Genomic DNA, 27787 nt, shown 5'->3' with positions numbered 1-27787 from the left:
GGCATGCAGCAGCCCCCAGGGCTGGCCATCTGGATGGGGCTGAGTCAGTGCAGTCCTGTGAGAGGTGAGTACCAGCCTGAATGACCACCCCACTCCACCGCATCTGGCACCAATTCTTCTCTCGTGCAGAGAATGACCCTAGAACCGTCTAGAGCTGACAACCTAGAAAACATCATGCAATGAGGCATGGAAAGTGGGAGGTCACAGCAAGGTGATTTGGGGAGGGAAACGATGGAGATGCCTAGAGGGAAAATTGAAGATACTTTGAGAAAACCCAGCTTCCCAAGTAGATGAACAAGCCATGGGAAAGAGCCCTATGAGCAGAGTCTCCAGACCTTTAAGGGCTCCTAAACCCAAGGACCAAAAAAATGACCCTAACCCCATATAACTTTTGGTTTCAAGCCCTTGCCAGATTGGTTTCTTTTAAGACATTTATTTAGAAAAATAGCCCTGCCCTACCCTCTTCCCTCGGTCACCGGACTTGGGCGTCATGCTTAACCTAGCCCTGGGTCGGGCATTCCCACCCAGCTGAAGGTCCAGGCCACCCAGCCCCCGGCGGCGGGCGGCCACGCTGCGGGTGGCCGCACACACTTCCAGCTGCCTCGCGTTCCCGTCCCCGGGTTCTCGATCCTGGGGTCCGGCCTCAGCCTCCGGCTTTCTGGGTGGAGAGAGGGCGCTGAGGGAGGAGGGCTGCCGGGCGACAGTCTGTGCGCCCCTCCCGAGGCCCCGGGAGCAGCTGTAGATGGAGGCTCTATTTATTCTCTGCTCGCCCTCCTTCGGGAGAGCTCAGGGCTGGAAGCGCGGGGAGCTGACGTGAGGCTGGTGGAAGGGGTGGGGGCTGTACACCACCTCGGGGGGCGAGGGCGTGCTGGGGACCAGCACGGAGCACAGGGGCTCGTGGCTGCTCAGCACCGATGTGAAGTACTTCATCTCTTCTGTGAGTTGCTTGATCTCCTTCCGCAGAGCCGCGTTCTGCTTCTCCAAATCTTCACTCTCCTGTGAGCGGAAAGGATGGATATTCAGGTTACTCTCAGGGCGCAGGGGAAGACTGGGGGGCGTGGAGGAGGCAGTGGGAGTTCCGCATTAGTTTTCGACTAGCATGACCAGGCAGGGCATCGGTGACTTTTTCTGCACATTCGAGTGTGTGCACGCGTGCGTGTGTATTTGTACGTGTCCTGTGTGTGGATGGGTGTGGTGCTGTGTGCTGTGCTCAGTCGCGCCTGACTCTTGGCGACCCTTGGACTGCAGCCCGCCAAGCTCCTCTGTCCATGGAGATTCTCCAGGTGAGAATACTGCAGTGGGTTACCATGCCCTGCTCGAGGGGATCTTCCCAACCCAGGGATCGAACCTAGGTCTCCCGCGTTGCAGGCAGATTCTTTACCATCTGGGCCACCAGGGAAGCCCATGCATCCGCATAAACAAATGTATATTTGTACATGTATATGCATAGCTGCTTAGATCAAACCATATGAAATTGCTGATATTTATCTTGACCTAGAAAAATGGCAGTTGCATCCGGTCCCAACTAACAGATATGTGTGTGTGTGAAAGCATGTGTGAATTGCATGAGTGTGCTCCTTTGCATGCAGGTACATGCACAGGTCTCCGTAAGTGTATATGAGAGTTGAGAGTGGCAAGTGCATGTCCAGGCCAGTGCATGACCAGCCAGAGCTGGAAAAGTAGAAAAGAGTTTGTGAGACTGAATTATACTAATTTTACTCTTTTCTGCTCTGTTACACTGGTGTGTTCACCTAACATTTCCAGCATTTGCATTTAGTCTTATGAATGGAATCCTTGGTTAACTGTCTACTTCACCCAAATTCTAGAACGTTTGGGGTCTTCTAAATGATAAATGGTCAAACTCCAGGAGAATGCTGTCTCCCAGCAGCTTGTCATGTAGAACTCTGGGTGTGGCCCAGCACACAGAAACACCTTTACCCCTTGCTTCAGGGAACCATCAGATACATGCTAATCAGAAAAACTCAGGACATCCTTGGTGGTCCAGTGGTTAAGAATCTGCCTTCCAATACAGGGGATGTAAATTCAATCACTGGTTGGAAAACTAAGATGCTGCAGAATCCCTATGTCTGCATGCCACAACCAGAGAAGCCTGTGTACTGCAACTAGAGAGAAGCCCACATGTGCTGAAATAAAGACTCAGTGCAGCCAAAGAAATTTTAAAAAGAAAGAAAGACTCAGGGTAAAGAGGGATGATTACCAATCACATCATTAATTAATCAACAATTACACCCTGGTAATTAGCATTTGGCTCCCCTGGTGGCTCAGAGGTTAAAGCATCTGCCTCCAATGTGGGAGACCCGGGTTTGATCCCTGGGTCGGGAAGATCCCCTGGAGAAGGAAATGGCAATCCACTCCAGTATTCTTGCCTGGAGAATCCCATGGACGGAGCAGCCTAGTAGGCTACAGTCTACGGGGGTGCAAAGAGTTGGACACGACTGATTGACTTCACTTTCAGCTAGCATATACTGGAAAACAATCCCACCTTCAGAAAACCAGGGGAATTGCACTTCCAATGTGATTTTAATGTTCACATTCCTTGACTCAGATAGACCATCTTTGCTAATCATTGGTACCCACAGAGGAAGGAAAAATGGCACTGGAGATGCAAATAAATTACATTTCTGTTCAAAAAGTGACCTAATATTTGGATTCCAGGTCTTATTTTTCCTGTTCTGTTTCGCTTAGGTTAGTGTTTTCCAAGCTTGCCATGACATTAGAACTAATCTGAGGGCCTGGTAAAAATATAGTTCCAGGCACTTCCTGAAATCTAGAGGTTTGAACTCAGTGAGTTTGGGATTTGGGATTTGAATTCTGGGAATCTGAATTTTTAACAAGTGCCCCAGATTATTCTAATCACCAGACAAGTTTGAAAACAATAGCTAGTATTGTTAAATGTGATAATAAATGTGTTCTAACTATCCAAGCACTTATTAAGTGCCTGGCATGGAGTATGAACTCAAGTGCTTGTTGATTGGCCGCCTGATGACTTCGACCGATGGATCAGAAGTTGACTCAGAATTACAGTAGGCAGTGAGCAGATGTGTGATAACTTGACATTTAAAATTTGCTTTAGGAAACCAGCTTCAGGTTAATGAGAGAGTTAGCTACACTGCCGGCTGCCCTAACCCCTGCAAATGGGAGTTCTTTTGAAGTGGTAAGGAGAACGTGGCCTTATCCATCAAGGCAGCTTCCGTCGGTTTGTACAGGACAGACGCTCGCGTGCTCAACCTCAGCCCAGCATTTCCTGTGTGTGGCCCGGGGCTAGAAAATGTGTCCAGGTCAATACAAAGGAAAACCCTATCTCTAAAACAGGGTGGGGAGTTGGGATACCAAGAGCCACGATGGTAGAGACAGGGGCACTGGCTGCTGCTTCTGCAAGGTGTGACCAGCTCATTCATCTCACCATTTGGTTGTTTCCGGGCACATCCCAGAGAGAGGGCATCCCCTCTCTTTACCAAAAGGTAAGATAAAGCAACACATGAGACTGGGGGGTGTTGGCAAGACGGGAACTGGGGGCCGGGAGTCCTGGCCCCTTCCTCTAGCCTTTTTCCTCGCCCCCTCTGAGAGTTTCCACTGGTGACAACATTTACTGTAAGTTCTGTGCTCCGAAGAGCCTGGGCAAACCCCGAGGCAGCAGGGAGGGGCGGGGTAGGCGGGCCGCAGGGACCGACCGCTCTGACCTTCTCTCCGCCCAGAGACTGGCCGGCTTTCGGGAAGTGACAGCGGGTTCTTCCTCCCTAAGCCAGCCCTGCTGAGCTCCGGCTTTGTCCTCTCCCTCTGCCTGCCCCCTGGGAGATCCCAGAGCTCTAGGACAGCGTTCAAAACCACCATGGCCTCTAACTAGAAAACAACCAGCTGTGACAAGAAACTTGTCTTTACCTTGGGAAGCAAGACTGCTTCCTGCCAGGGCCCCAGAGAAACCATCACTGCCAGCCAGACGTTTTGCAGAGGAAGAGCCTGACTTCCTCGCAGAAGGAAGCGGCCGATCTAGGGCTCTCATCCCCACCTGCCCCTGCCCGGCCCAGGTCCATTCTGACCCTCCCTGGGGCCCGGCATGCCCTGCAAAGGGTTCATACAGGACACCTGGCTTAAGGCCACCTGGGAGCAGCTCTCTACCCAGAGGTACCATGATCACAGCCCCCCTAACTTCCCCCTGAATTCCCAATAGGGCCTGGAAACTGAGAACTCAGGAGGGGAAAAGGAAAGTAACATTTAGAAAGTAAATTTTGGCTTCTAACCTGTGTGTCTTCTCTTAAGGTGAGGGTGGGGTAGCCTGCCCTTGGGCTTCCATGTAACCTGCTTTTTACTTTTTGGAATTCCTTTAGATCCTTCAGGCTCCTTGCAATAACGCTCTGAGGTGGCTATGTAAGGCCAGCCCTTATCATTGTCTCCATTTTACAGATGAGGCCAGCTGAGACCCTGGGACAAACCTATTGTGCAAACCCGTCACTCCCATCCCTAAAGGACTCAAGGCTGGTGGCAGCAGCTGCTGAAACAAAGGGCTAGACTCACCTAGAGATACTTATTTTCTAACTATCCCTTCCCCCACCCCATCCCCGAACCCCCACACCCATAAATTCGTTCTCTGTGAATCTGTTTCTGTTTTGTAAATAAGTTCATTCATATCATCGACATGTACACACTGCTGTATTTAAAATGGATAACCAACAAGGCCCTACCATATAGCACAACAACTCTCTCAGCATGATGAGGCAGCCTGGATGGGAGGAGAGTCTGGGGGAGAATGGACACATGTATAGCTATGTCTGAGTCCCTTTGCTGCCCACCTGAAGCTATCAACTAAACAATATTTATCAGCTCTACTCCAATGCAAAATAAAAAGTGAAAATAAATAAAAAGACACATTTTCTCGGAGGCCCAGAAAGTCTGAGTAGGTGACTGATCCAAAGCCCCAGAACCAGTTAGATACAGAGCAGGGCTGGGCTCTCAGCTTCTCCATCTTCAGTCCTGAGCTCCTTTTAGCCCACCCACTGCTTCTCTTGAGAAACTTGACGACTCAGGGTCTCTGGAGTCACTAAGATCACTAGCCTTCTAAGAGAAAACTGGGTCTTGGTTTGGTGATCCTTCAAGACAACACAAGAACCCTGAGTCGGTCATACTCTTCCAAACACAGAGCTAATCATCACCTCCTGCCCTGCGTTGGGATGGAGTCTAATGTGCAGCTACTCTGTGAGAGGGCTGACTTGGGGCCAGACCATCCCCAGACCACAGCATGGTCTGGAATCCATGGCACCAGGGGTGGGGGGGTGCCCATCAGGTGATAGTGGACAGGGGTCTTGGTCCTGGCTCTGGCTGGGTGACCCTCGGTGACATCCTTTTCCTCTCTGAGCCGCAGTTGCCTCACTTTAAACCAGGAAGACTGGACCAACACAGTCATTCTCAACCTTGATCACACACTAGGATCAGTGGGATCCCTGGAAAGTTTTACTGACGCCTGCTTCTGATTTAATCAGGCTGGGGTGCACCTGGGCATTGAGTTGTTAAGGGCTCCCCAGGGGGAGTCCAATGTGCAGTGAATGTTGAAAACCACAGGATTAGAAGTCCAAGCCCTCTTTAACTCTCAAATATTTTAGATTTTAAATTGACTACCTGTGTATATTAGCCAACTAGAACCTCTGACTGTTTAGAAAGGGTAGTTGTGTGCTGGAAGCGGAGGTATGTAGACTCATTGTATATGAGACAGATAGTAGAAACCAAAAATTTTAAAGAGTGATCTCATTTGAATTAATAATGACTAACATTTCTTGGGCGATACCATGTGCCAAGTACATTGCAGTTACCATTACATTTAATCTTTGCAACAACCCTATGTGGTAGATAATATTACTAGCCACCTTGTATGGAAGAGGAAAATCTAAGGTAGAGAGAAGTTAATTAACTTGCTCAAGGTCACATAGCTTGTCAGTTGTAGCACCAGTCCTTGAACTGAGACTGTCTGCCTTCAGAGCCTGTGCCCACCATCCTTTCTTGCCTTTGAAGTCTGTTTAAATCTTATGATATCTGGTAATTATCTCCTGCGAGGCCTCAGCCTGGCTGACTTTCCTATTTCATCTTCCCTCTCTTCCCGCCTCATGCAAATTGAGATGCTAATGTTCACAATTCATGCTTACCTGTGAGGTTACTTGATGCCAGCCTTACCATGAACCACAAGCAGCTTGGGGGTGGCTAAGGAGGAGGCTTCTCGGGGGTGTGGGAACATTCTGGGAAATTCCCTAGTGGAGGCGCCAAGCGGGGGGTCACTGTAGAGCGCTTGAATGATGGGGAATCCCCAGGCAGGTCCCTTCCCCACAGGGAAGCCAGTTGGGACCAAGGCTGAGGACAAACTCTAACCCAAGGCTCTAGCAGGGACTCTCCAGGCCTTCTGAGCAGGGCTTGGAGTGTCTTCCTGCCAGTTCTAGTTTAGTGCCTTGACCTTCTCCTTGAGTTTTCTAATCACACTTTCCAGAAGGGTGAAAATAGTCCCTGTGTTTTCTCCTCAACAGAACCTGCAGTTATTGGTAGGGTGACCTTTCAGCTCCCACCCACACTTCAATACGAGAGTGCTGTGTGAAGCTCACACCCAGCTCTTGGTTCAATCCCCAGCAGTCTGCAACCCACCCTCCCGCCCGGCCCTCCCCAGGCAGGACTGGGGTGGAGCCCACCATTCCCCGAGAAGTCTGTGAACCGAGAGGAGGGCACGTCCCACGCCATCGTGGGATCTGTGCTACGCCTCCCACCAATCCTGGGAAGATCGCCCCCAGTCCTGTTCCTCACCTGAGGAGGAGAGAAGAATCACCGAACCACAGGTCTTTGCACTGAGTTCTGGAGAAATCTACACTTGTGAGCCTTAAAGCTGAAGGTCCGGGACTGTCAGCAGCTGGTCACTCACTGATATTTAACCACAGCAGCCACGCCCCTCAGGGCGCTGCCTGGGGCCCTTTCTTCTGTTCCTTGGCTTTCACGGCCATGACTTCATTGGCCTCATATATGAGAAACACTGTAAGATGGCTCACTCAACGTCTATCCCGAACTCCTCACCCCTGCTTTCCTCTAGAGAGGCTATGAAAAGAATTCCTCAATTACCCAGCTTCCCCTGCAGCTAGATAGCAGGACCATGTAACAGATTCTGACCAATGAGACACAAGCAGAAATACAGGGAGGGAGAGAATGAAGCTTCGCTTCCCAGGGGGGAAAAGGGAAAGCCTCACCAGACAAAGGCTACCCTCTCTGGACACAGATTGATGCCTGGAGATTCAGTGGCCATCTTGCAGCCTTGAGGATGAAAACTCCATCTTGAGAATGGCTGCCCAAGAGAGAGAAGGAGCTTGGTTCTTTGTTGACATTCTTGTACTATCCCTGGTCTGTCTACTTCTGAACTTCTTATTTGAGAAAAATCTAAAATACAAATGGTGACTTGTTGATGCCTCTGTTGGATAGTTTTTCTATAACTCCTGACTGATACCACAAGTTATAAAGGACATCACCCAGTTTTGAAAAACAAACTAATAATTTCCATCAACATCAAGGTCTGAACTGTTTTCTTTGGTTTTGTTTTAAGCTGCAGGTCTTTGGGACAGAGTGTCTGGATATATACTCACAAAATTGCCCCAGATTCACTCCACACATTCTACCACATGCATCGGACAGGCTTCTAAATGTCATCACTCCCCGCTTCTCAGTCCTAGCTGCACACTGCAGTTTCCTGGAGAGCTTTTTTTTTTTTTTTAAATTTTGATTCCTGGATTTTACCACTGAGAGGTTCCAATTTAATTGTTCCAGACTGGGTTCAGGCATGAAGATTAAAAAAGTACTTCCTAGGTGAGCTTAATGAAAAACAAGCTTGAGAAGTATGTTCATAGTAGATTCCTCTTGAAAATAATAAAACAATATAAATATATACAGTTTGATTTTGTTAAATTTATGGTATCATATTTATATATTTATTTATATTTTGCTTTATTAAATGTATTTATTGTGTAACATAGTATAAATAATATAAATATAAAGAACTTTAAAGAAGGAAGAGGACATTTCTAAATCAAAATTTTTTTCTGAAAGTAAATGGCTATTTAAGGCAAAGAGTCTTATAGTTGGTGAAAATTTCAAATGGCCCAGAATAGTTCACTCTCATAGAAAGGCAAGAGGTAGAGGATTTATCAGAATCTCATTAATGATAACTTCATCAAATTATTTGTCCTATGGATTGTTAAGCTCTATGAGGACAGGAGCTATCCTTGTCTTCACTGTTCTCGTCCTCAGTGAAGGACAAAACACTGTCTGGAGTGAAAGACAGAATTTTGTCCTGGGACTGTGCCTGGCACACAGTGAAGTGACCAGTAAAATCATGTTTCTTGACTGCCAACTTGGAGTCTGTAATAATAAACCAAAATCTGAGACCTGCATTTGAGGAGTCTGCTAAATTTGTGATATCCATGAAATTTCCCAGGGAGTGTTTAACCAAGCATTTAAGTACTTTTATTGCTTCTACTTTTAACTCTGGAAGAGTTACAAATGAGTGTTTGGTGGTGGTTTAGTCGCTAAGTTATTTCTGACTCTTGTGACCCCATGGACTGTAGCCCACCAGGCTCCTCTGTCCATTCAATTTCCCAGGCAAGAATGCTGGAGTGGGTTGCCATTTCCTTCTCCAGGGAATCTTTCTGACCCAGGGATCGAACTCAGGTATCCTGCATTGCAAGCAGATTCTTTACCAACTGAGCCATCGGGGAAGCCTACAAATGAGTGTAAGAGATTTTTTTTTTTTAAGACCTGCTTAGCAATACTTTTGTTCCCCAGACTGAAGCTGTGGAGTGGAAGCAGCTGAATTATAGCACTGTCAGAACCCTGCATGCGATTTCCCTGGCCTCAACTTGACCTGTCCCAACCAAACGAAGCAAAGGAGACCTGACCAGCTGTAGTGAAAAACCCAGCCAGAGAAACAGTGTTCTTAAAGTTTGTATGAACTGGAAAGAAGGGCATACATTTTCATATATGACAATACTTCTGATATCTTCATGTGATTGACTTATAGGAAAATGCTGGCCTCTCTGCATTAAACAAATAAAATCTCTCCAATGCAAAACTGACAAATGCCCTATTGTTTCTTTTGACATTTGCTCTCGCATTATTTCACAAACAGCCCAGTGAGGTGTAATTGCTTTACATTTTGTAGATCAGAATTTAGGTTCAGATGTATCTGCCCTCTCCCTGTCCCCACTGGATTTGAATTCATTTTACTGAGGCCCCCACCCCCACCCCATCTGGTCCCTGCTCCCTGGGGCACAATGGCCTTTTTTCCTGAGTTCCTCTTCTTGAGCTCACAGTCCTGGGCCCCACAAGGCATCTTTCTGACCCTTGACAGAGTTTGGCCTGAAGGCTCTGCAGACAGCACCCTCTCCCGGGATCTTCCCAGGCTCCTTCCCATGACTCATATTTGATTTCAGATGTCAGGGCCTCAGAAGGACCTTCCTTGATCACCATTCCCAGCCCTGTCCTCAAGTCACTGTTAACATTGCACCATTTGGTTTCCTTTGAAGCCCTCCTCACTTTGTGTAATTAGTGAAATAGTAAATAACAATTGGTCAGTTGATTTTCCAGTGTGACTTCTGATTGAATGTAAGGTCCCTGAAATCAGAGACTTAGTCTGTCTTGTCCCTGCTGAACTCTCAGCACCTTAAAAAAAAAAAAAAAATGCCCATAGGAGGCATTTCATATATACTTGTACAGCAGAAAGAATCATTTCTGTTGACGTGAGTTCTAGTACTAAGAATATGCCCTTTGCTTTCGTCATTTTCTGGACTACCGCACCCTCTTAGCAATAGGCATATTTTTGCGCCAGCTGAGTAACTGGAAAATATTTTAGTAACAGGGTCATCTCGTGCAGGAAATTGGCTTCTAGCACCAGGAATCTAGCCCCCTCTAGTTGGATCTGAACTTAATCTTTACTCGTGAATTTCCTAAGAGCCTTATGTCATCCTCCTTGGTTCCCCTCAATCTAGTGTGACCAGATGTTTACTGGGACACTCCCAGTTCATAGTATTGTCCTCATGTAATTGTTTACTAGTACCTCTTTCCACTCTCAAAAATGTCCCTGTTTGGAGGATAAATTACAAGATCTTCTACCAAAGCCTTTCTCCTAAATTCTAACTCAGGGATACCCTCACTGTTCTCATCCTCAGTTTCTACCAGAACTCACGCAGGGTCAATTTGATCATTTTCTTATGTTTTTTAATAAAAAACATACAATATAAATACATTAAAGATATTTTTTAAAAAGTATACCCACCCATGATTCTAGTCCTCTAAACACAATCCTTTTCATTTATACGTGTTTGCCATCTTGTCCTTTTTAACAAATAATAGCAGCCAAAATGTCCAGCATTAGAAAGCCATGTAAGGCAAACAGCTGATCATCTGTTTGTTGTTACAAGCATTAAAATAATAATTATGGTGATTTTTGTAAGTGTGACAAAATTATGATAGAAAAGAAAATACAAATTTGTATGTATACTTAGAGTACACCTACAAAATCACCATAATTATTATTTTAATGGCTACATCAACAAACAGATGATCCACAGTTTACCTTATGTGGCTTTCTAATGCTAGACATTTTGGTTGCTGTTATAAATAACGGTATAGTGAACATCTTCCAGTCCTTGGTTAGTATTTTTATAAAAGGTTATGTAAGATATACAGTGTCATCAGCCATGAATGAATATATTAATTATTACAACAACCTTGTTGGGATTTAGGTGTTGTAATTTTAGGTGATTTTTCTTTCTTTTTTTTTGGCCTTGCTGCGTGGCACTGGGGATCTTAGTTCCCCAATCAGGGATCAAACCCATGTCCCCTGCAGTGAAAGCTCAGAATCTTAACCACTGGACTACCAAGAAAGTCCCAGGTGTTGTAATTTTAAATAATTTATTTTGCTAACAAACGTTTGGGAAGTTTCTTCATTTCATTTTAATGTTACAAGTTATTGATTACTAAGAAGAAATACATTTCTATATATGTATTTCCTAGTACAGCATTCTCAACCAAGGACAATTTTGACCCCCCAGGGAACATTTGGGAAGATTCAGAAATATTTCTGATTTTCATAACCAGAGGGATGAGGTGGTGCTGCTGGCATCTAAGTGGGTAGAGTTTAGATTTTACAGTGCTGGAGACCAACCCCCTCCCACACACACAACAAAGAATTGTCCAACTCAAAATGTCAATATTGCCGAGGCTGGGAAACCCATGGTGTGTATTGTTTTCACAATCAGAATAGAAAATTGGGTTATGTTCATTTCAGTAGGAAAAAATGTTACGTAAGCTTTCTGTTCATAGCCTTTGCCCACTTACCTATTGGCATCTTGAGGTTTTTCTTAAAAAGGCTGTTCTTTCTATATTATAAGTATTAAACCTGAATTTATTTAATTTGACAGAAATATTTCCCCTAATATGTCATTGTCCTTTTGATTTCAAATTACACTTTTAAGATCTTTTTTAAAATAAAGGAACTTTGACTTCCCTTGTGGTCGAGTGGCTAAGACTCTGAGCTCCCAATGCAGGAGACCTAGTCCATTCCCTGGTCTGGGAACTAGATCCCTAAGACCTAGCACAACCAAATAGATAAATAAAATAAAGGAACTTCTAAATTTAGCCCCTTTCAACCTGGGACTCTCTGCCTTTCTGGTCTCTTACTATATGCTTGGGCTCTGTTGCTGAACAGTGCCTGGACGGTTCACATGTCCTGGTTAATGGCCTACTTCTTAACTCACCCTTTGCAAAGGACGTGTGAGGGCAACACCATCTGCAGAGCAAAGTCCTGCTCAGCAAAATAGCACAGAAACAAAAGCAAGTGGTGGGAAGGCAAGAGGTTTTGTTTCTTGGGTGTCCTGGAGGAAGACAGCAGTGTCCTCACCAGTAATACATACAGCAGGGTGGCCTGGAGCATCTCTGAGTTTCTTTTTAATTCTGCGATTCCATCAAGAAGGGGGCATGACCAGTTATGGTTATTCCCTCTGCGAACTCCCGTATGGACCCATGGCAGGGTCCCCTACAGGTCCTCCGCAGTCTGAAGGGGACTTGGTCCTGTGGAACCAATCTATGGAATCCCCCTAGGACTTGGGGGGCCTGACCAAATCCTACAGAGGAAACTGAGAAAACCCCAGAGCAGCTTGGGGTTTGGTGAGACTCCCTCATCCTTTCCAAGAGAAAGTAGGCTGGTAGCCACTGAAAACAGCTTCATGAAGACTTCAGCTGAGTAGGTGCCGCCAATTTCTGGCCTTGACAAGTAATCGCATTCAGACAGAAATTCCTTACAGTGCTGAATACGCCTGCTGACCGTAACCACACTGACCCCTCATTAGTAGGACAAGCAGTTAGGGGTGGTGAATTCCTCGGTGTATTTTCCCTTTCCAAATGAGAATTGTCATTTTTTTATTCTGATTTTTAAAATGGTACACGTTTATTATAATAAAAAGAATTACAGAAAAGTACTAGGAGTAAGGTGACTTATTCAAATCTCAACCACATAGAAGTAGCCACGGTTAGCATTTTGAAGACTATTCTTCCAGACACCTCTTTATGCATGCAAACATGCCCCCAAACCACAAATTTTACATCAAGAGGATTATACTCTGCATATTCTTTGTCACTTGCTTTGTCACTCAATGCCATGTCATTAACATCTTTCTGTGTTGATAAATACGGATCAACTTAGTCATTTTTAGTGCTAGCATAGAATTCTAGTGTATGAATGTGTCATAATATACTTATCCCCATAGCTGGGCATATGTCCAATTTTAGAGTATTGATAAAGTGTATACTACTCACAAATAATGATGAATTGGTCATCTTTGTGCATCATTGTTTCTTCAAACTCCTGTAGGTGGAATTGCTCCACCAAAGAGCAGGATGTTAATATTTATTGCTACTCAGCTTTCTTTAAAAATGGTTTCAATGTCTTTGATCTAATGCTTACTTTCTCAGCTAAGCCTAATGGTGGAGGAGGAAAAGTGTCAACTTTGGGGGATGCTGCTTAAAAAATAAAAGGAAAAAATTCAGGAAGGGGTTCAAAGAGGATTAGTTTTCACAAGAGTCCAAAGGAAGAGGCTGTGTTGCCTAGTGGTTAAAAAGATGGGTTCTGAAGTCAGACAGACCTAGTTACAAAATGTGTGACCTTGGACAAGTTATTTAACCTAATACAGCAATGACAAAATAAGGTTTTTGTGCAGATTAAATGAGATAACTGCAGGTAGAGAACATAATGCACCGTGCCTGGTATATAGTTGTGTGTTCAATTAATATGTTTTCAATAAAAAGAAGTTCAGAGCAGTAGAGGCACAAGAGAAATGTCTTTTTCATGGGTAGTTCACTGATTTTACACTGAACTTCTTTAGGCTGGAACTAGCAAGAACATTCTTTCTGTGGTTTTCATTTTACTTTATTTTTTTTTACCTATGACTTCTCCATACCAATAAAACTTATGGTATAATCTCCTAGAGGGAGAAAAAAAATTATAGAATGAAAAAGAACCATATACAGCCTTCTTGCCCAGGCCTTACCAGAAGACCAAGAACACTCTCCTAAGGAGGCCTGGGAAGCGAGCACCTTTGCTGAGCTTTGCTTCTTCCATTACTCAATTTTCCTCCAGTTATAAAAACTTTATTTCTCACAGCATCAGCTTAATTTCAGACATAATTTACCCTCCTGATATTTGCTATATGCGACATTAAAGATCTACCCTGAACCTGTAAATCTTTCTCTCTTTTTTTTTAACTAGTATGAGATCTTTCACACTAGAGGCAGTCCCAGGGAAACACTCATCCCTCCTCCAGTCTAAGTATCTGAAGTTCCAGCTTCCAGATCTGACCCTGTAACTCTGCTTTGCTTCCAGTTCCATCCTCAAGGCCAGATCTGACTTGTCAACATCATAGCACTGGGCTAATATTACTGGCTCTCCATCACCTCCTCTACTTTTAGCTTTTTCATGAACACAGCTTCTCAACTGATCTCAATTCTCTTTCCCACTGACCTGGGACACAGACTCAAAATCCTTCCTGCTACAAGGCACCAGAGTATCCTACAATTACCAAGATAATCACACAAATGAAACTGATTCTCTGTCCTTTACAGTGGCTTGTTTAGTGCTAGAGACCATAAGATTACTCATTAGAAATCCCAATTGACTGTTGTCCCAAAGGACTGAGATATTTATGCACGATGTTCAAGGGATAAAACATCACAGTGGAAGACTATTCAATGTTTGAGATCAAATTAGAAAAGAAATCCTTCTAATGCACATGTAATAATGATCTATATTTGGAATTTAATATCTATATTATATATAAATAAAAGCACATAATAAAAACATCCAAACGATATAAAAAGGTACAAAAAGTATCTCTCTTCTGCTTTAGACCTTTTGTCCTACTTTCAGAAATATATATCGCTAGCAATTTTGGGGGGAAACCTACTTGAAAATTTTTAAGCTTATATGCATATGCACATATATGTTTTTATTTTCATTGAAAATATGCATGGAAGAAAACCATACTCCAGACTCATACTTATTCACTTAAAAGTATAGAAGCTTGATAATCTTTTCAGAGTAGCACATTCGATTTAACTTATTATTTTAAAACATTTGTGATATTCCACTGAATAAACCAACTCTAGTTTATTGGATGATTCTCTTACTGATGACTATTTAGCTTATTTCCAGTCTTTGCTATGACAAGCAATGCAGCTAGGATTATATCTACATGTACATAATTGTGTAATCTGTGAATATGTTTGTAAACAGATTCCTAGATGTAAAATCGCCAAGTTACCGTGTATGCACACTAGTAACTTTGGACATGGTCAAATTTCTCCCTAATGGAGTTGCACTGATTTATACTTCCAGTAGTAGTACATGGTGGTACCTGCTTGACCATCATCTTGGCAACATGGTCTTTTAGCAACATTTTCTGTCTTTGTCAGTCTGGCAGAGAATGTAACTGTTGCTTTAACTGTCATTTTCCTAACTGAGGTCTAGCAGCTTTTCTGTATTTATTTGCCATTTATTTTTCTCTTTCTATAAATTGCCTATTCTTATTATCACTCATTTTTTCTTTTGTTTGTAGATCATTTTCTTATTCATAAGGGCTCTCATATATTAAGCAAATATGCCCTTTTTTGGTCATATGCGTTGCAGGTATTTTTCCCAGTCTTCACTTGCTTTTGATTTTACTTATTAGGTTCTTTGAACTGTATAGACATTTTCACTTATGTATAAAATACACTTCTTATTGATAAATGTGTATCAATCTTTCCTTTATGGCTTCAGGGTTTTTCATTTTATCTGGAAGACTTCATACCAAGATAAATATTTTTAATGCTAATTTTTCAAATTTCTTTAATTTTTTATGTATTTAATCTATATACATTGTAAAAGAAGTGAAGACTCTAGCTTTTTTTTTTTTAAACGACTAACCAGTTTCCCCAACACAATTTATTGAGTACTTCATATTTCTCTTGTTTGAAATGCCATCTTAGACATTTTGCATTTTTACTTGTGTCTTAGGAACTAATACACATTTGAGTCTATTTATATTTGAGTCTATTTGTATTTGGGTCTATTTGTATTTGGGTCTATTTGTATTTGGGTCTCAAATTTGAGTTTGTTTGGAGGTCTACTTCTATGTTCTATTCTGTCCAATATTCTATCTATCCCACATTGTTTTGATTTTTATATTTATAATTCACTTTAATATCTTATTAAGCTAATTTCCTATAATTACCCTCCTTTTTTAGAATTTTCTTAGAAATTCTCATATGGTTATTTTTCACAAGGTATTTAGAATATCTAATTTAATTTCCTCCAATACCCAGAAAATCCTATTTTATTGAGATCACATTAAATTAGATAAATTTCTAAATTAACTTTAAGGAGAATTGCTATCTTTACATAAGACATAATTTTTTCAATTATTTGAAATTTTAAAAATCACCTAGAATAATTTTGAAGCTTAAAACAACTAAACCCTGTATTTTTTTGTTCAATTTATTCCTTCTTTCCATTTGCTGTTCTTGGTATTATAAACAGACTCTTTCTTCCTATTTAATTTTTTTAATCTAGTTTGCATAAGAAAAGTTATTACTTTTTGTGTTAACTTTGAAAGCTGACTGGGTTCTTATTATTGTTAGTAGTTTTTAGCTGATTATCTCGGATTCACTTATTAGTGACTAATACCTTTTGAAAATGAATGGCTCAAGATCTGACTTTCTCCTTTTTAATCAATTCCTTCACCCTGCCTAACGGACTCTACACTTGACCGCGGGAGAAAAGTAACAGTGTGCTGAGTGCTGGGGGAGACACCAACCAAGTGAGAATTAAAACAGAATGTGGGGGAATTCCTTGGTGGTCCAGGGGTTAGAACTCTGAGCTTCCACTGCAGGGGGCACAGGTTCAACCCTTGGTCAGGGAACTGGAATCCCTCATGCCACGAGGTGCGGCAAAAATAAACAAAAAGACAGCATGTGGACAGTGTTGATATTACGATTATGAAAAGGAGCCCCTCCTAATTTGGTTTATGTGAGTGGTAGTCAAGGCCAGAGATGTTATCACATTGGCATGAGGTTAAACCGCTTGTTGAAAGCACCAACTTCCCTACTCTGCTATTTTAAAAGCAATCTACACACAGTGTTGATGCAAACCAGGTATAGGATAGATACTGAAAATGCTACATAATAGGTATTCCATGCTCTCACTGGAGAAACAGAATAATTTTTTTGCTATTTTAAGAGAAATAATAGTGACAAAGTTGAAACTAAGAAATCAATTGTTACCCCCGCATATAAGAGGCTAGCATACTAATACAAATATAGTCCTTATTTAGGACCACAGTACTTTCTAAACCCTGGTCTTTTACATCTTGTTAGGTGAGTCCTATGGCTGTGTCTTTGGGCCAGAGAATAGTTCCAGAGCCTCAACATGTGGAGACAAGCGTGGAAAGGAATCAAGGGCAAACCAAGCACCCAACCCTAAGAATGCTGGTGGTAAATAGAAGGCTTTCTACCTGAATCACAAACATGATTAAGAGGATAATGGATGCAGAAGATGGGTGATTATTGTCTGAGAGGAAATGAACATTTCAGATCACAGTCAAGCTCTCTGTTTGATGGTGGCAGATTTGTATGTTGCTGTCAAATTTCAGATCACGGCCAAACCCTCTGCTTGATGGTGGCAGACTTATATGTTGCTACCAAAAGCTTCTACCCAAAGTCAAGAAATATAAGTCACATTGGTTGCAACACTCAGGCTTGCTGTCTAAACTCTGAGGAGTCCTACTCGCTGGTCAAAAAGTGAAGGTGAGTGCCACGGTGCTCAGAAGAAAGGAGTGGGGAGGAGCCTGTGTCCAGATATGGCAAAGATGAGAACAGTCTAGAGACTGGGGCCAAGGGTTTGAGTGTGGACGTGGTGACTACATGACTTGGGTCTCCATGGACCCCCAAACCCCAGATATTATCCTAGTATAGTCTTGACTAGTATAATCAGATGGACTACATCTTCTGGCTCAAACTCTCTTCTTGCAAAGAGACACAGCAGAGTCAGTGTTGAAAATCTTGCCATAGCAAGGAAGCATGCATGTCACCCTCACTGATATGTCCCCGAGGAGTTTAAGAAAGACCAGGGGGTTGAGTTCCCAGGGAGACAGTGGCACAGCTCGAGTTAGGGAAGACTCCTCTGCTCTTGTTGGGAGGCAGAGGGCTCTCCATTGCTAGGAGTGACAGGCGTACTTTAGGGACCATGTCCAGAGGGTGTTGGAGAGAGTCTTGAGCATCAAAAGTGTGTCTGAACTTTCCAGCCTTTAAGAAATCTTTCAGCCCTGACTGAGATCCTGTGATTTATATATAAATATAAATTCAGATGCATAAAACCTTAGTTGTAATCATCTTATTTCTTATAATGATAACTATCATTAATATTACTCTTATTATACTTAAAATTTTTGAATATTTATGATATGCCTAGGAGAACTGAGCCTGAGCTGTTTATATGCACTCTATCTATGAGGTAGTCATTTTCCCATTTTCCTGATAAGGGAACTGCGACTAAGCAGATTTCCAGTTTCAGAACATTGTCTACTTATACCAAAAAGTAGACTTTATCATTACTAATTTTATTTATTTGTTTATTTGCTTGTTCTAAAGAATATTGAATAAGAATCAGATGCTGATGGAGGCAAAGTTAGCAATCATAGATTTTTCAAGCCTAAAATAGTAAATTTGAGGGTCGTGAGCCCCTAAGCCATGGTGAAATCACAGAGAACATATAAGCAGCAGGTCCACCACCAGCTTAACATTTAGACTACTGATCACAATTTCCAAAGAGAACAGACTTAGTGTTCATTCATTCTTTCGAGTCAACAGATATTCATGAGTATAAAATTATGTTAGTATGCATTGGAAAACATGTTGAATACATTTCAAATAAAACACAAGCAAACAGTCAGAGGTCTTCACATTGCCTGCTCTCTGCTTCCTTACAAAGTTAAAAATGATATCTTTTTACCTAAAACTGCATCTTACTTTTCCTTGATGGGATTAATACAGTTTTTCTCTAACTGGCCAGTTACCAGGCTCATCTTTCAAATAAACATAAGCATATACACTTTTGGTGCCAATTCCCCTTTTTATCACTGGAGTGAATTCCTGGGATGCTAGGGGTCTGGGAATGGTTCGGGGTCAGGGGGAGGGCCGGATAGGATGAGAAAGGACAGTGTTGCTAGAGGAAGGGCTGAAGGGATAGAAGAGAAAGGAGCTAGTGAAATAAGAGTTGATTGAAAAGGGAGCAAATTAAAGGGCAGGGTGAAGAGAGGCGAGGTGGTAAGGTGAGGGAGGTGAGGAGAAGACTTTTCTGTAAGAAGCACACAGCCACGATTTGTAAACACTGACCAGGATCTTGCGCTACTGGAGGAAATGCAGTTCTGATCACCCAAAGCCCCTGCTCAAGCCAGGGGTCAGGGCTTCCCTAGAAAGTGCAAGGCTGGAGGCAACTCAACCAGGAGGATGACTGCCAGATACGTGCACTTGCAAATGTATCATTCACAGACCTCTTGGCATATCACCAAAATAGAAATTTTGAAATCAAACCTTAATAATGTCCAGAAAAGAAGTTGTGGGGTGCAGCACCCTGTGGACCTCGTTGTCCCAAATGCAGGGCCCAGAGTGGCCACTCTGCTGGCCTCCCAGGGGATGGGACTATATGTGTTCCTAGCACTGTAAGATGACAGGCTTCCCCAAAGCACATAACACCTTCTGAATTGCTCCCAAAGGCAGTCGTGACTTCTGCTCTCTGGGTTCACGTGGGATGGAGCTCTCTGAGGTTATCCCATCTCTTAGGAGGTGGATCTGCATTCCACCAGCCTCTGGGCTGCCCACACTCAGCTTTCCTGTGCATGCCATCCTGGGGTTCATTTCTCTTTCAGCCTCCTGGCCCATTTCCTGCGACAGAATCTTCTCCACGTACCCACCCCACCTGTATCCCCTCACCCCTCCACTGACACTCCCACATACACATCTCCACACAGGCAGACTCAAGACTCTGTCCGGGTGTCCACAGGTTGGTGGGGAGCAAAGCCTACAGTCCGAGAGGATGAAGAGAGGACTCAACACTCACCAGGTGGAGGGTGTCGGCTTTCTGTGTCTGCCTCTGCCGGCTCTTCTGGGCGGCGATGCGATTTTTCTCCCTTCTCTGAACCTTTCTCACATCATCAGATGAGTCCTGGGGAGCAGAGATGAGGAGAATTAAGGGAGTCTACTCCTCTCTTCTGAGCTGAAGCCGCCTCTCATGGCATTTGTCATGAGAAATGTCCACTCTTCCATTTCTTCATCGTTATTTGCCCGTCCATGCCCTAGTGACCAAAAGGCTGAACCCCAAAGGGAACTCTTCCCCACACTCTGTTACACTTGCTTGTGTCTCTTTAGCTTTGGCCAGAAGATACAGGAAGAGGGCAAAACAGCTTGAGGCCTCAGGAGAGCTGTATTTGGAAAAAGATGGTTAAGGCGATGAAGTGTGTTTCATCACCTCTCTTGTTCAGGGCTGTTCCACCCTAACCCTGTCACTTCTGGCCTAGAACCTTCTTGCTATTTTTTTTTTTCTAAAATGTTGTTGAACACTCACTATGTGCTTGCTTCTGTGCAAGTGTTTTTCCCTGAGGTGCTCTTGTTGAACCCCCCAATTTGAAGAAGTTGATACGAGTATTTGCATCTTACATGGGGGACCGAAGGCTCAAAGATCTTGCCTAGAAGCTCACAGTACTCTGGAAAGTTGCATCCTCCAGTGCTGAGTCTGATGCCTCTCCAAGCCACTCCCTCACCCACTACCAACTACTTCTTCCCTGGTGTGACCCCTTGGGGCTTCTGTTGCCCCCGCCCTGGACTGAGGTCCCCATTCCAGATCTGCCTCTTTGTCCCCTGCATTCCCTTCTTTATGCTCAGTGACCCTGACATCCCCCAGGGTGCTCTGAGCACAAGGCCTAGTTCTAAGTAGAGACCAGGAACAGTTTTAATGATGGAGATAACCTGGCCCTGGCAGGCCGGAGCCAGGTGCTTAGGAGGACCCAGGGACCTTGGGTGTCATCTGAGTGCCTCCCACAGATGGGCGTGTGCTCCACTTGAGCAGAGAGGTTAGTTCTGGCTTTGCCCAGACACTACAGGGTAAGTGTAGAAGTTTGACCGAAACCCTCCTGCACCCCCAGCTCTGCCCCGTCTCACATCCCTGCAGGCTAGAGGGACACGGTTCCCAGGACAAGAGTCTGCCTGCCCAAGCATACGTCTCACCAGTGGCCTGGTACTTCCAGGCCATTGCAGTCAGAAGGCAGTGGGTTAGATAGGAAGGAAGTGCTCTTCCTCTCAGGGGGTTGGGGAGCTGGGTTACCATGAAAGCCATGAGTAATTTCCTTCCTAAGAAGAGCACAGGCTTCCAGGTGGTCTGAACGGCTGATGCGGTCTCGAGCGGAGGACTGGCTTGGTTGTCCTCTAGAGGTCTCCACTAGAACTCCTTCCTACCTGCCTATCTTCTGTCAGGTATTGATGACAGAAGCTGTAGTATGTGTTTGTATACTTTTATTCCGGCTGCAGCATTTTGAAGGCCCTCTCAGACACCCGTGCCAAGGAAAGAAGACAGTTTTTAAACCCTAGATTTGGAGAAGACATTGTCCTGCACCGTTGTACTGGATGAGCAGAGAGAGACTTTCTATGGAGAGGGCTGTCAAGGAATGTGATGAGGAGAAAGCCCTGGGAGATGGGAAGCAGCCAGGATGCTCGTGGTGTGTTGTTTTTTTTTTTTTTTTCTTTCTTTCTTTCTTTCTTTCTTTTCTTTTGGCAATCCTCAAGCTGAAAACTTTTGAGTTGGAAGTCACAATCTTAGACACCCAGAATCTCCACCCTCCTCTCTCTAGTTTCCCCAGAGCTGAGCTACAAGGGAATAATTTCAAGTGCCCAGAACCATCTCCTGATTCATTTCCTTCCTCCTTCAGCTCTCCTAACCCCCTTCTGTGCCAGCAACAGGTTCCGTGCTGGGAGGTAAGATAGATCCTTCCGAGCTGGCCTGGGGTCCTCCTCCTTCTAACTTGCCTCCCCCGACCCCATCCCTTTCCTCTCCTCTTCTGCCGGCTGTCTCCTGGGCAACCATCTAGCTTTCCGGGTGTGCGTGCCTTCAGCCCGCAGCAACGCTCCTCCCCACTCACTCTGCTACCGCCTTGGAGAGAGGTAGACGCTCTCTTCTGAGAGACCAGAGTTCTTTGGTGCCCATTCCCCTCTCGGCTTCCTAGAAAGCTTCCTGGGATGGGACCCCAGGTGAGGTGAAGGCGATGGGTACCATCAGGGGACGCGGAGAGCATCCTCTGGCAGGAGGGGCGGAAGGATGAGGGTCTCCGCCCGAGATGCACAGCTTCCCTGCAGCCCTTGAGTCTAACAGGATGCCCCGGCCACCAGCCATCTCCTGGCCTCTCAGCGTCCTTGGGCAGAGGCCCAGGAAGCCTGGCCCTCTCCCCTCTGCCCCGGAGAATCAGGAGGGAAGAGGAGGGAAAGGCAGGACCCTACCTGTTTGCTGGGGGGTGGAGAGCGGCTGAAGCTGGAGTCGCTGCTGTCGGAGCTGTGAGGCATGGCCGCGGTCTTCCGGGCTCTCCACGCAGCCCCAGGCGCCTCGGGGCTCTCCTGTCACCAGCCGGCCTCCCTTCCTGACTGCTCCCCCCGGGCCAGCAGCCCACCCCCCTCCGCAGGGCCCTCCTCTGCCCGCCTTGCCGCTGCCTCTGACCCCGGCGTCCTCCTCGCTCTGGGGTGCAGAGGCTCTGCTCCCCACAGGGACATGTCGCTTGCCTTGGGGCTCGCGCCCTCTCTCACTCTTGTGGTTTCTGGTAACTCGCGCTGGAAGTCACATGGGCGGAAACTTAAGTTAGAAGTTAAATTGAGAGAAAATACATATCTGGGAAAAGACCCACAGAATTATGTGAAAGAAAAGAAAGAAAGAAAAAAAAAGATACACAAAACCCCAGATACCTTCCGACAGTTTGAAAGGCAGAACAGCTCACTTCAATTGATGAAGATAAAAAGAGAAAAACAGCCCAGGGAGGGAAAAACCCCAGCCAGAATTAGCAAGTCCGTCTTCTGTCAACATGGGCAGAAAGGAGAGGACAGCAAGGGAAGAGTTTCCATTGTCACCCGACTTGAATTTTAAACCGAAAGGAAAGCAACGGGCTGGGATTTCTTTCTGGTTTTTCTCCAAAGTGGCTGCCTCTCCTGTCTTGGGGGGGGGGGGGGGGCTTCTCTCTCTGTCTGTCCTGCCTTGGGGTGGGCCGGGGGTGAAGGGACCCAAGGGCTCAGACCTTTCCAGACAGACCGAAGGGGCAGTGGTAGGTCTGAAAGCCACAGGGGCTAGCCTGGAATCGATGTTCTAAGCATTTATTCATTGCCTATGCCTCTTGGCAGGTGCTCTCTCTAGAGAAGAGATGCCTCCTGTGTTGAAGGTCTTTCAGGGGATCAGGGTCAGCCTGGGATCTTAATGATTCATGAAGGTCCCAAGGTCAGAGCCCAGAGTGGAGGAACAGTTGAACTCACACACAGACACAGAAATGAGCGCTGTACTTGGGAGTCGAAATAATCAGGATTTGAAATCTCCCTCTATTCCTTAGTATGTCTGTGGTCTTGGGTAGCTCGCTCATTTATCTGTAAATGAAGGATGATAAAATCTTCTCTGCCTACCTCTCAGGGCTGTTTGAAGAAGCAAATAAAAGTGGATTACAAAGCCGCAGCAGACTGTAAACTATGCCATAAAGACAATTGTTAGATGTAGCGCCACTTGTCCTGTTACATGCATGTTTGATAAGTTCTCAATAAGCAATCCCCCACACACCTAGGCTTTCGGGCTTTCAAAAAATGCCTTGTCTTATTCCCCGTATGGCTCCAAGCTAAATATTTGCCTTGCTTAGTCCTCACTGAAAGGAAGTATGGCTCTGAGGGATGTTGTGTCCACTGGCTGAATTTCTGCCCTAAGACAATACTGTCCTGGAGGTAAATTGAGCAAAACAAAATCCCTTCCCCCGTGGAAGTTGTATTTGAGTGGGGGAAGCAGACAGTAAACACAGGAGTTAATATGTAACACAGCAGAAGGTGACAAGGGGCGTGGAAGAAAATAAAGCGGGTAAGGGGTAGGGAATTCTGGAGGTCAGTGGGTTACTGTTTCTGCAGGGTGGTTGGGAAAGGCCTTCCTGAAAGGGAGACAAATGAGCAGAGATCTGAAGGGAAGGAGGGAGTGAATGGTGTGGGTGTCTAGGGGAAGAACATTCCAGCAAGGACCCGAGGTGAGAGTATGTTTGGTTGTCAGAGGAACAGCAAGGAGGCCAGTGGAGCTGGAGTGAAAAGCTGTGAGTGGTAGGAGATGAAGTCAGCGAGCTCCCGGGCATTTGTGTCGGCCTTGGAGGCCTCTGTAAGGATTCTGGCTTTTGTTCTGAAGGAGATGGGGAGCTCCCAGAGGACCAGCCCTCCCACTTGGATGCTGTGATTCTCTACCTCAGCCACTGTCTGTCCCCAGCACTCATCGAACTTAGTAATTACACTTTGTTTTCTCCGGGTGTTCCCTCTTTGGAAGGTGAGCGCCATTTGTGAGTTTTACTCAACAAGTGTTTGAGCACCTACGTTGCTCCCAGTTCTAAGTACCAAGGATACAGTTAGTATTTTGACTGTTTCTCTGAATGAGATGATGAATCCATTTGTTTTGCTGCATGACAAACCACAAAAAAAAAAAAAAAAAAAAAGAAGAAGAAGAAAAAAGAGAGAAATCTCAGTGGTTTAAAACAACAGCCATTTAGTCAGCTTTCGAGTGAGAGGATCATCTGGAATATTCCCCCCGGGGAGCTGGGGGTGGTTCTCAGCAGACCTCATTATATGTCCTCATATACCTGTAGGATGGCTGGTCATCGGCTGTTTTAGGACAATCTTGCCCAGAACAGTTACACGTCCTGTGCCCTCATATACCCAGTAGGTTGGCTGATCATCAACTGGTCTAGGACAACCTTGTCCAGGATAGTTCTGCTCCATGTGGCTTCTCATCCTTCAACAGGCTTTCCCAGGCTTGTTAACACAGCCGTTCGGATTCCAAGAGGAAGACTGGAAGTATTCAAATCCTCCTGGGGCCCAGATTTCCCACCACGGTCCTTCTGCCACATTCTATTGGACAAAGATAGTTACAAGGCCAGGTCAGATGCTCTGGGTTGAGAAAGAGACTTCATCTCTTGATGGGAGGAATTTAAAGAATTGTGGCCATGTCTGTGGTCTCCCACAGATGAGGTTTTAGAGCAGGAGGGATGAGCTCTAATTTAGGGGTTTTGGTTTTTTAAATTTATTTATTTAGTTTTGGCTGCTTTGGGTCTTCGTTGCTGTGCACAGGCTTCCTCTAGTTGTAGCTCATGGGCTGTAGAGTGCAGGCTCAGTATTTGTGGCACATGGGATTAATTGCCCCGAGGCATGTGGGATCTTCCCAGACCAGGGGTTGAACCCTTGACCCCTGCATTAGCAGGTGGATTCTTAACCACTGAACCACCAGAGAAGTCCCTAATTTGGGTTTTAACAGGATTTCTCTGGAAGCAGTTGAGATTTAGTGTAGAGGAACAAATGGAAGTAGGGAGGCCAGGTAGGATTCCAGCATTGGATTATTGCAAGAATCCAAATAAAAAATATTGGTGACAGTGCCAGTGAAGTAGTGATGAAGGTGGTGAGAAGTGGGCCATGTAATAACCGAGGACTGTGTCTCTCTTATTTACAATTATACACCCAGGGTGTCGCTCAGTCTTGTCCAACTCTTTCGTCACCCCATGGGCTGTAGCCCACCGGGCTCCTCTGTCCATGGGGTTTCCCAGCAAGAATACAGGAGTAGGTTGCCATTTCCTTCTCCAGGGGATCTTCCCAACTCAGGGACTGAACCCGCGTCTCCTGCATTGGCCGATGGATTCTTCACCCCTGTGCCAACTGGGAAGCCCATACTCAGGGCGTAGTAGATGCCTAAGAAATAGCTGTCAATGAAATTAATGTCTGAATAAATTCCCAGAGAATTTTGCCTATAACTTACGGCTCTTATTATGGCCACCTTGTCCTGTATCTTTTCTCACCCTTAGTGTACTGAAAGCTCTGTAAGGATAAAAGCTGTCATGTTTGTGTTTCATTCAGTTTAATTTAACACTGATTAATGCCAATTATGGGGCTTCCCTGGCGACTCAGATGGTAAAGAATCCGCCTGCAATGCAGGAGCCAGGGTTCTATCCCTGGGTTTAGAAGATCCCCTGGAGGAAGGTACAGCAGCCCACTCCAGTATTCTTGCATGGAGAATCCCCATGGATAGAGCAGCCTGGTGGACTACAGTCCATGGGGTTGCAAAGAGTCAGACAGGCCTGAGTGACTAAGCACACACACAATGCCTATTACAGGGCAGAAATTGTAAGTCTGAGTAAGGCAGGGACCCCCATCCCCATAGTAAGAAGGGAAAGAAGTCCAATAACCAAAAAGTCTACCAGAAGTGTAATAATAATGTAATAACTGTAATAATGTTCAGGTGAAGTTCTTAAGTCTATAAACTTTCTACCATTCAACAGTAAACACTTGTATGAATGACTGCTTTATTCTGCGGTTCCAAATCAATACACTGCTTTAATATTCAACAGAGACTAATGAGGATAGAAATGAAAAATTAGCTCTCATGTAGAAAGATGGTCTCCATCAATAGTAATGATTATAAATTATTTTTAAATATTTAAGATTAAAGAATGATAAACACTTGCATATCCACCATTAAGCTTAGTAATAAATAAGATGAATAGAACTGAAGGCCCCTATAAATCCTTCCCTAATCCTGTTCCCTCTCCACCCAGGTAATGGTTATCCAGAATGTCGTTCTTATCATTCTTACATGTTTCTCTTTATTTGAACCATATCTGTTTGTATACCTAAGTAATACATAGTGCTGCCAAGCATTATTTTTAACTTCTTACATTGTCAATATTTCTACATTTAATTTCTAGTTTTTGTTACACAGTATCTGAATGGTCACGGCAAGACTTGGAATACTGGCATTCCCACTGAGGTTATTCTGGAGAACACTACAAAGCCACCAAGTGACTGATGTAAACAGTTCAGTCAGCATCAGCCCAGAACCTAAGGGTAATGCTAAAAGGTAGCTTTCCTGCTAGATCAGTGGTAAAGAATCTGCCTGCAATGCAGGACACACAGGTTCAATCCCTGGGTCGGGATGATCCGCTGAAGAAGGAAATGGCAACCTACTCCAGTATTTTGCCTGGGAAATCCTGTGGACAGAGAGGCCTGGCAGGCTACAGTCCATGGTCACAGAAGACTTGGACATGATTTAGTGACTGAACAACAAAGCATTTGCTAGACACTTAAATCCCGTATGCTGACAAATAACAGCTGTCAGAACAGTTGTTGGCTCTTGCGCGGTCCTGGGACAAATTAGAGAACAGTGCCATCTCTTGGTAGGCAATCCCAGGCCAAAAGGCACGGACTGGTGAACCCCTGTCTGACTTTTATGGTCAGGACTCTAGAGCAGTGAACAGTCCAGTACCCTTGCTGTGTCTCACTTCCTATGTGTCAGGCACATAAAATGACTCATTTAAACCCTCACAACAGACATAGAAGCTAAGTTGAGTTGACCTTTGAACAACTCAGGGGTCAGGGGTGCTGACCCCTGCATAGTCAAAAATCCACATATAACTTTTGACTCCCGAATCTTTGACTTAATAGCCTACTGTTGACTGGAAAACTTACTGATAACCTAAACAGATGATTAACACATTTTTTGAATGCAATATGTGTTATATACTGTATTCTTCTAATAAAGTAAGCTAGAAGAAAGAAAATGTTATTAAGAAAATCATAAGGAAGAGAAAATTCATTTACAGGACTGTATTTCATTTATCAATACTGTCAGTTTACATCATCTGTTTATAAGATGAATCATCTGTAAGTACCTACCTCAGTATCACTTTATGTGATACAAAGATGTTATACATGTAACTAACACTAGACATCAAAAATGGAAAGACCATGTGAAAAGAAATTCATATTTATTACAGGTATAATGATTCATGCACAGATAATGAACAATCAAGCAATATGACTGTTTTATGATAGCCTAGCTTATATGCTAATGAGTGAGTGAATGGTTACAAAATTTTTAAGGCATACTGTATTACAGTTATATTTATAACACAGTATGAGAAACATT

At 44.4% G+C, this 27787-nt stretch overlaps 1 protein-coding gene across 1 annotated transcript; it reads right to left on the bottom strand.

Annotated features, from left to right (window-relative positions):
* Positions 1–413: 413 nt before the first annotated feature.
* Positions 414–22419, bottom strand: BATF (basic leucine zipper ATF-like transcription factor). Its single transcript, XM_070469652.1, has 3 exons — positions 22102–22419; positions 19676–19780; positions 414–996 (listed from the first exon to the last, which is right to left on the bottom strand). Exons 1-3 carry the CDS (start codon positions 22162–22164, stop codon positions 787–789), a joined length of 378 nt encoding a protein of 125 aa, XP_070325753.1. The 5' UTR covers positions 22165–22419; the 3' UTR covers positions 414–786.
* Between the last annotated feature and the right edge of the window lie 5368 nt (positions 22420–27787).

The sequence above is a fragment of the Odocoileus virginianus genome, chromosome 6 (genome assembly GCF_023699985.2).
Source record: "Odocoileus virginianus isolate 20LAN1187 ecotype Illinois chromosome 6, Ovbor_1.2, whole genome shotgun sequence".
NCBI lineage: Eukaryota > Metazoa > Chordata > Mammalia > Artiodactyla > Cervidae > Odocoileus > Odocoileus virginianus.
The sequence above is the reverse complement of the archived record's forward strand: the minus strand, read 5'-3'. Positions and strand labels throughout refer to the sequence as shown.